Source organism: Serinus canaria, chromosome 27 (assembly GCF_022539315.1).
Source record: "Serinus canaria isolate serCan28SL12 chromosome 27, serCan2020, whole genome shotgun sequence".
In the NCBI taxonomy this organism is placed as follows: domain Eukaryota; kingdom Metazoa; phylum Chordata; class Aves; order Passeriformes; family Fringillidae; genus Serinus; species Serinus canaria.
Genome location: NC_066340.1, coordinates 2,121,174 through 2,130,550, shown reverse-complemented (window position 1 = coordinate 2,130,550; position 9,377 = coordinate 2,121,174). Strand labels below are relative to the sequence as shown.

The 9,377-nt window shown below is 44.0% G+C and overlaps 1 protein-coding gene across 1 annotated transcript; it reads left to right on the top strand.

Annotated features, from left to right (window-relative positions):
- The first annotated feature begins 785 nt into the window (after positions 1 to 785).
- On the top strand, positions 786 to 7,231 carry LOC103821607 (keratin, type I cytoskeletal 17-like). The gene is made up of 8 exons (XM_009096519.4): positions 786 to 1,556; positions 2,307 to 2,389; positions 2,832 to 2,988; positions 3,595 to 3,756; positions 4,095 to 4,220; positions 4,432 to 4,658; positions 6,116 to 6,459; positions 6,910 to 7,231. The coding sequence occupies exons 1-8, from the start codon at positions 864 to 866 to the stop codon at positions 6,933 to 6,935; spliced, it is 1,818 nt and encodes a 605-aa protein (XP_009094767.1). The 5' UTR covers positions 786 to 863; the 3' UTR covers positions 6,936 to 7,231.
- Positions 7,232 to 9,377: the final 2,146 nt, after the last annotated feature.

Genomic DNA, 9,377 nt, shown 5'->3' with positions numbered 1-9,377 from the left:
ACAATATATGACACATTAACAATAGAGAGAGCGAGCTGCTTTATATTAAATGATAAAAAGTCTTCCCACACACTAGTTTTTAAATCATTGTCTGAAATAAAACAACTTATAATTGGGACACAATTGACTTTATAATACAATTAACACCTCCTTGATCTTCATTCATTTTAGATCAACAGTGCTTTGATGAAAAGAGTTCAGTATTATTTTTCTTTTTGAATTCTAGGACTTGGCTGGTTGTGAGCTGCCCTAGCACTTTCTTCACAAAGGAGGGATTTTGATTTTTAAAAAAGAATCTCTCTGCATTGTTTGAAATAGTCTGTTCATATTAAATAAGATGTTCTCTAAGTGATGGCAGGGATACAAGAGTCCAATCTTCAGAGACAAGTCACACAATCCTATTAATAAAACTCTTGCACTACCACATATGGGAGAAAAGGAACATAAGCTGTGTAGAAAATCTGAAATTCACAAAGTTGAAAAGAACAAAAGAGAACAAACAACAATCTTTAGCAATAGCAGCTACAAAACCTTAGCAGAGGAATTACCTATTCCAGAAACCACTAAATGAAAAGAATATGTCACCCAGAAGAAGTGAGATGTTCAACCTTAACCAAGCTTCAGAAGACCAGCTGTGGGCTGGATTGCCTGAGATAGCTGCACAAAAATACTGTTCAGCAAATTATTCTTGGCACAAACAAGAAGTTTGGTAAATGCCCTGGGAGGAGGAAACACCCTGATGGTGACACCCAGCGTCAAATGCATAAATACAGAGAGCTGGGGATGAACACTTGCAGTCCTGAAGCTTATCAGGCTCTGCAGCTAAATTTGGGGTTGCGGTTTGACTCTTGCCTGCTGTCACCATGAGCTGTGGCGCCAAATCTTCGACCAGCACCACCAGAATTACCAGTGGAGGGGGAGGAGGTGGTGGTGGTGGTGGAAGATGCAGTGGTGGAGGTGGTGGAGGGGGTAGGTCTGGTGGATACTCCTCAGTGTCCTCAAGAAAATACACCTCTTCTGGAGGCAGCGGGGGCTTTTCTGGGAGAAGCTTTGGTGGAGGAGGCTCCAGGAGCAGCTATGGGGGGGGCTTTAGCAGCGGCAGCTGTGGCAGGATCAGCCGCAGTAGCTATGGGGGGAGAATGAGTGGTGGTAGTTATGGAGGAGGAATGAGCTGTGGAAGTATGGGAGGAGGACTTGGATCAGGAGGGGGTGGATTTGGGGGAATGGGAGGTGGTTATGGAGGTGGTGGATACAGTGGAGGTGGATTTAGTGGTTTTGGGGGTAGTGGTGGCTTTGGTGGTGGTGGCAGCTATGGAGGAGGCAGTTTTGGTGGCATGGGCTTTGGGGAGGATTCTGGCTTGCTCTCTACAAACGAGAAGCTGACCATGCAGAATCTCAACGATCGCCTGGCATCCTACATGGATAAAGTGCGACGCTTGGAGGAAGAAAATTCTCAACTTGAGCAGCTGATCAGGGAGTGGTACAAAAGCCAAGCTCCCTCTCAGAGCAAGGATTACAGCCAATATTACAGGACAATTGAAGAGCTGCAAAACCAGGTATGATGTACTTAGGTTCTTATTGGAATGGTGCTTTCCTCATGCAGCACAAGGCCCCTGTTTAGGGTGATATCGCCCTTCCTGGGCTTTAGCCAGAAGCAGAGTGGTATGGGGACCAGCTGCTGTTGGTGTGCTCTGCCACATGTGTATTTGGTGCAGGAGGCATTGCTGGGGGCACTGGCAGACCAGCACCAGTGCCCCATCACATGGCCTGTGCCATGCTCCCTTCAATGCTGGGCTGCTGCTCGCTCGTTTTTCACTCTTGAACAGCAGACTCCATCCTTGCTTGTGTCATGCTATTATTTCAAATGACTTGGATGTTTTTGTGAATATACAGGATGAGCCAGCACGTGCAGTTAGTCTCATTCCAGCCCTCAGCCATTTTACAATCATGTATCTCTTGTGTGAACATGGCTGTTCTCAAAAGTAATGGAAATTCTGCTTTCCCACTGTTTTTTGTTGGTTGGGTTGAGGTTGTTTGTTTGTTTTTCTGTATTGAACATGAGGAGTTAATTTAGTTATTCCTTCCAACAAGGTATTTTTAATGGATATTTAACAGTAAAGGCACTTCCTTTTATCTTGAAGCAATAAACTCATCTCTCTCAATAGCTCCTGCAGCTCTGGTCAGGCTTGAAGGCTTGACATTGCCATAAATCCCTTCTGCAAGGTGTTTGCGCACAGGTGTTTCTTGTCTCTGTTATCAGACTGAAAAGACAACTGACTGAATAACACCTGCCCTCTCCCTTTCAGATCGTTGGTGCCAATGTGGATCTTAACAGGATGCTTCTTGACATGGACAACACCAGGATGACTGTGGATGACTTCAGACTGAAGTGAGTCACTCTCTTCCTGGTTCCATCCACTTTGCCTCCCTTTATCCCCATGAGTTTCCATTGTCAATTAATCTTTGTAGAAACTGGAGACTTTTGGCTACAATCACAGAATAGAGAATTGTTGGGAAAAGCATTCTGAGAAGGATTGCTTTGGGTTTCATTATTATTTTTCTCCAGACAAGTTCTTAAAGAAACACATTTAAGGGACTCCATTCTAAGTTTCTCCATCCTTGCATGTAGATTTATAAGCCTAATCATCATGGTATAAATCTCACAGAGAGAAACTGGATTGAAATCAAAAACAGCTATTGGAGACAGAAAGAGAATGGGGTTCTTTCTTCCAAGAATTGACCAGAGATTTAAGATGGGAACTGTCCATAACTGAGATACCAAACAAAGAGGTCTGGCAGCACTTTTACTCTCTTTCTTGTCTGTCATTCAGGTATGAGACTGAATACACCCTCCACCAGAGCGTGGCAAGTGATATCAATGGATTACGTCCACTTTTGGATCAACTGACTCTGTCCAGATCTGACTTGGAGACACAGTTTGAGTCCCTGAAAGAGGAATTGATCTTCCTGAAGAAGAACCATGAAGAGGTAAGTTTCTTCACACTTCAATGATTAAAGGCAACTCAATGAATTTCCCCTCACTTTTTCCACCAGCAGCAACCAGGTTTTGGCCACTGGTTTTGATCACCCAACTTGACACAAGCCAGCTTTGATGTTGAGGATGTGCAGAGGCTATAGCTGCTCACAGCTGGTGTCATGAGACACCAGGTCAACACATGAAATCAGAGGGATGAATGGCTTTCAGCACGAACTACAGTTTGCTTGCTGAACTCATGGAAGGAAAATTGGATAGACTATATGGAGGAGTCAAAAGAAAGCATTTTTAGTCTCTCCAATGAGATTTCTCACTGAGAAGAAAAGATTCCCACAAAGTATACACTGCATAGAATTCCTTACAACCGTGTGGAGGCAGTGCCAGGGTCACAGTGCATACAGTGCCTGGCTGTGAGCACTGGAGCCTTGGGAATACCAGAATTGTTCCATGGCCAGGGCAGGGAAGGCCCCTTTGCTGATGTCAGGAGCTGTGTGAGGATACATATCCTTTTCCTTCCCTTTATTTGAACTGATGCCATTCCTCCTTACCTTCACCCTTTGAGAACCTCATGAGGTTTTTGTGATTTTTTTTTTTTTCAGGAAATGAGAGGACTGCAAGGCCAGTCTGGTGGAGATGTCAATGTGGAGGTCAATGCTACTCCTGGCATTAACTTAATGGAAAAATTGAATGAAATGCGCAGCGAGTACGAGAGGCTCATTGAGAACAACCGGAAGGAGGTGGAGAGCTGGTATGAAACCAAGGTAAAGCACAGGCAGGCTTTGCTAATTAAACCCTTGACAAAGTACTGGACCTATTTACAGCTGGTGAAAGGCAACTTATCATGTGTTATTTAAACAATAACTTTCAATTACTTTAAGCCATTTCTGACAACAGGTCGGTCCTGGAGTATCAGTTATGTGGTAAAACAAGTAGAGCCTCTGTGTTCCAGCAGCCAGGATGTTGGCAGAGTGGTTTGAGAGAAATAAACAGTTTGCATGGAATCTTTATTATTATTAATCAATTTCCTGATATTTTTATGATAACCCCACAATGCTTTCTAATCATAAAAAATGCCTCAATTTTGGATGTTATTTTTCAGATGGAAGAAGTTAATCAACAAGTCCACACCAGTGGCCAGGAGATACAATCAAGCAACCAGCAGATCTCTGAGCTGAGGCGTGAATATCAGAGTCTGGAAATTGAGCTGCAGTCACAGATCAGCATGGTAAGGAAAGGCATTTGCTTCACCCATGACACAGTGAGAAGAAGAGCTACAGCCAGCAAATAATCCATCCAAGGAGAATGGGATATTGCATTACTTACCTTCAATGATACACTTTTTTCTGAGGATTCGTGAAGATCTCCTGGTTTTCCCACAAAAATAAATTGAAACCACCACATTCCCATAACCCCTGCACTTTGTTTTCCCTTTGCAGATAGACTCTCTGCAGTCCAACCTGGATGACACAGAACGTCGTTACAACATGCAGCTGCAGCAGATCCAGGGCATGATTGGGCCCCTGGAGGAGGAGCTGGCCAGCATCCGCTGTGAGATGGAGAGCCAGAACGAGGAGTACAAGATGCTCCTGGGCATCAAGACCCGCCTGGAGCAGGAGATCCAGCAGTACAGGGCACTCCTGGAGGAGGGGCAGCAGGACCTTGTGTACGTAGTGACAGGGCACAGCACTGTGTGACACCCAACTGCTGGTCAGTCACCAGCAGGAAATGTAACAGTGGGGATTTACAAAAGAGATTTTGTGCTGAAATGAGGCTGATGCAGCTGTCTTGGCCAATGGCCTCCCAGGTGTGAGATAGTTCATTCTGTTCAGAATGTAACTCAAGTGAAGAAAAATTAATGCAGAAATTCATTGAATTTGCAGGCAACCCCAACAAGGGAAGAGATGAGAATGTTGACTCCACGTTTCAGAAGGCTGATTTATTATTTTATGATATATATTATATTAAAAGAAAATTATATACTAAAACTATACTGAAAGAATAGAAGAAAGGATTTCATCAGAAGGCTAGCAAGGAACAGAAAGGAAATGAGATGATAATAAAATCTTGTGACTGACCAGTGAGTCCAAGACAGCTGGACTGGGATTGGCCATTAATTAAAAACACCCACATGAGACCAATCAAAGATGCTCCTGTTGCATTCCACAGCAGCAGATAATTATTGTTTACATTTTGTTTCTGAGGCCTCTCAGCTTCTCAGGAGAAAAAGATCCTAGCAAAAGGATTCTTCATAAAATATGTCTGTGACATTAATTCTGAACTACCAGTTTGGCACTGGACAAGGAAACTCATGTGAGAGAGCCTGGTTCTGTTTGTTAAGCAAATGTAAATATTCCGTAAAACTATAAAGGCAACATGTTACCTTTATAGTTTTACAGAATATTTACATTTGCTTAACAGACACATACACTGCCCATTGGTCATGAAAAACAAACAAAACTCTCAATAGGTGAAAAGGAGCCATGTCACTCTGTGAGCCAACTAAAGTTCATATCTTTTAACTTTCTCTCTTTCTTCACATTGTCATGGTGACAGGCTTGGTACCTTCCTTGAGAGAGATACAGGGCTTTCCTGATCTTCAGGAAGCCTTCACTGGTTCACATGAATAGCACAAAAATGTCTTTCCTACATGGTTCCAGGAAATTCAGGAAGTAGAAAGGCAGGAAAAGTCTGTAAGAAGAAAAAAAAAAAAAAAAAAAAAACAAAGTTTTCCAAACCTTTATAAAAGTTTCTGAAAGTTCAAGTTACTTCAGCCTCACTTATGCAGTGTGCCAGCTTGTTCTTGGAAATGGCGCCTGAAACAGCAGCTGAAGTTTCTTCCTTCTGATTTTGAGCCATACAGTGATGTATGTGCTAAATATTGCAAGGAATCCCTAGGCAGAATGTGGGAAAAGCAAAAGCTCTTGCATTCAAGTTGTAGTTGAAAGAGGGGATAATTTTTGGCACTGCCTCAGTTGTTTTGCTGTGCAGTGCTGGGTTCTAACCAGCAGTACAGCCCAGGGAGGTGCTGGCTCCTGGGCAGCAGCTGTAGCTGAATGGCTTTTGGATGGCAAAGTGCTGTTGATTAACTTTTTTTTTCCCCTTCTTTTTCTCTCTTTGCAGAATCCCAGCAGGAGGAATGGGAGGAGGCATGGGAGGTGGTAGAATTGGCGGTGGTGGTTATTCTGGAGGAGGAAGAGGAGGTGGTGGTGGTGGCATGAGTGGTGGATATGGAGGTGGTGGCAGCGGAATGGGAGGAGGAATGGGAGGAGGAAGTTGTGGAGGAGGAATGGGAGGAGGAAGTGGTGGTGGAGGAATGGGAGGAGGAAGTGGAGGAATGGGAGGGGGAAGCGGTGGCGGATGCATTGGAGGAGGAGGAGGAAGAACCTCAGGAGGCATCAGCAGCTCCCACTCCTACTCTTCTTCTTCCCAGTCCCAGTCCTGCAGGAGTGGAGGTGAAAGCCAAGGTGAGAACTCTGGTATGGGCACAGTGCTCTCTCAGTCACATCCTGACTAATTTATGCACTAATTTATACCAACATACTCTTCCAGAGGCAAACAGTACTAAGGATAAACTAAAATTTCTGGGAAGTATTAGATTTACCATTACTAACAATTCTTTCCTCTTTGTGTGCAAAGGGTCAACTCCACTTCCAGAGCACACAGTCCATTCTATTCCATTCTGTAGGTGATACCAGCTGATCTTGTAGTTTAACCTCAGCTGGCTTTTCCCATCTGACTCATTCTTTGCAGAATCTCATAAATCCTGCAGACTTTGTGCCATGCTGGAGTTTTCCTTTTTGCTTTGGAATGCTTTTGGCCTCTCCCACATAATCCTAATGTCTGGGGGATACTTGGTATCTTGGATATTTAGTACCAGGACTGATGAAGTTTATGCTTGTTTTGTCTCTAAACAGGTTATGGAAGAAAATCTTTTGACTAAGAATTTACATCAAGGATCCTCCAGCACAATACCATTCAAAAAGAAACCGGCCCAAATCCACTGCATCCCCCACACTCCCAAGGAAAGATGATGCTCTGAACAGTTCCTGGGAGATGCAGATGCCACCTCTCCCCCTGCCCTGCATGCTCTGTGCTGCTTCTGCCCACAAAGCTCTGCAGCTTTGGTCCTTAGCACTCAAACTGCTGCTTTACAGATCCAGCCTGTTTTGACTCAGGTTGCTCTGAATCAGGAAAATGTCTCTAATAAAATTTCATTTCTGTCTGATGCAACCAGAATCCTGTATGGGGTTTTTCTTTCCTTCTGTAGGTGTAAACACTTGGAAAACACAAAGTCATGCCAAGACACACCTCCAGGTAGAGAAGTTAATTATACATTTCAGTAGTTGATAAAATTTAGAGTTAAAACACAATTTCTGAGCAGTAGGGGTAGATCAGAATCTTCTTGGGCCGTGCCTTTTTTTAAATAATGTGTCAGATATTCTTGGGAGCTGAGCTCTGAGACACAACAGATGAATATTAACCTTAAAGGGACTGCAGAACCTCAGTGCTCAATGACTCTAATGGTTCTGGCAGCACGTGAGTGTCCACAAAGGAACACTAATGATTACAGAGCTGTGGTTGTAAAATGAAACCAATGTTTCAATTCACAAAACCTTGATGGGTACTCCTTGGTTTAACCTGGAAATGCACAGATTAGGGATCTTGCTTTGAAGTGATAAGCGAAAGGGAAATATAATTTATGGGAACTTTACAAAGTTCATTTCCATAAAATGTTAATATTGACAGCAATTGCCTTTGACCTCTGAGCAATTTAGTACATGTAAAAGGGCCTGGAATGTTCACTTCTGTCATAGCTACCAGTGTATCCCAGCAACTGAGGGGCCAAAATTCCAGTGAGGCTGCCCAAGGGGAGGGTACATCTCACCCCACACAGCCTTGCAGGCTGAGCTGCAGGTGCAGGGCTGAACACAAGGGAGAGGCCTCTGGGGCTGAGTTGAGAGTGAAACAAAATGTGAGTTCCACAGAAGAGGAGCAGCACTGCTGAGTAACACAACAGATGCACATAAGTATGGCTTGAGAGAACAGATACAAAATTGATTTCCAGAGATGCACGTCACACTGCCATCTCAGCACTTGGAAAGCATTCAGGGAAACAGAAACACTTGACTTACACCAAGCCAAAGTGTGCTGGCATGAATGAGCCTTTGCAGGCTTGTTAAACAGAGTTTGTGCTGCATAAATGCTGCCAAGGACACGCAGCAGGAACAGTAATGTTCATTTCTCTTTCTTTGGTTTAGAAACTTGGACTACATACACCATCCAGAAAGAGCCATGGTGTTCACGATAGATGGTCTGAGGATTATAAGAATTGTGTGAATTCCAGAGCCCTCTAAGAGAGGGAATTGCATTGTCACCTCCTACAGGTGCAGGGAGAGGGACAGGGACCTCCACTGATGTCAGTCCATGATGTCAGTCCATGCAGGAAGAGTATTTATTTCCCTGACTCCTCATTACTTTGCTGCCCAACAGGCACTAAGTGCTACACACCATACAGTGAAGTCCAGAAGGAGTTAAAACAGAATGCAGGCAGCAGCTACTGAGAGACCCAGGTGGAGGGAAGGAAGGATTTCCAAGATCATTCTACATCCATAAGGCACAGTATTGGGTTTGTGTGGCAAGGTTTGGGTAGCAGGGAATATAGGGGGATTTCTGAGAAGAAATCTGGTGAGAATCTGCCAGAAGCTTCCCCTGTGTCTGATGGGAGGCAGTGCCAGCCCAGCACAGCCCCAGACAGCCCAGGACAGCCCCAGTGCCAGCCAGGGCAGGGCCCCTCAGCAATGGAGGCAGCACCTCAGGGTAACAGAGCTACCAAGGGTGAACAAACCTGTACAACTGCAGCCAGAGAGAGGAGTGGGCTTATTTCTTCTTCTGTAATATGGAAGCTCTTCTTGAAACCTTTTCCTGGTTGAATCCATCCTCCCTCTCTGTGGATAAGCTGATTTTGATGTGGGAATTCACAGCAGGTCCCACCAGCTCCTTGTGCTTCCTCCACACAGCCTAGTGAGTCTTCTGTAGGAGCTGCAATGCTGATATTCAATGCACAGTTGGAAACACAAAAATATGTTTCTGTTCAAGTCTTTTCTCAGTTTCACAGGAGCTTGATTAGTAAAGATGGAAAAAGCAGCTCACTGCCATTCCCTATTGCATGGGAAGTGGAAAAAAGTAGACAAGGATTTCTGACTCTGTTGGGTGGTGCAAGGTGTTCTGTCGTGGTTGCAAAACACTCGTCACTGTAATGAGCTCAGGTAATGATGATATTTTTTCAGATCTAATCTTTGGCTGGTTTAATCAAACTTATTTTTTCATTGTGTTATATAATTCAAGGATGTATTCTGAAAAATTACTATTTAAATAGAGTGAT

Coding starts and splice junctions, on each gene's coding strand:
- LOC103821607 (XM_009096519.4), top strand. CDS start 864: ATGAGCTGTGGCGCCAAATCTTCGACCAGCACCACCAGAATTACCAGT. Junction 2,989..3,594: donor TGAAGAAGAACCATGAAGAG/GTAAGTTTCTTC, acceptor TTTTTTTTTCAG/GAAATGAGAGGACTGCAAGG. Junction 4,659..6,115: donor GAGGGGCAGCAGGACCTTGT/GTACGTAGTGAC, acceptor CTCTCTTTGCAG/AATCCCAGCAGGAGGAATGG.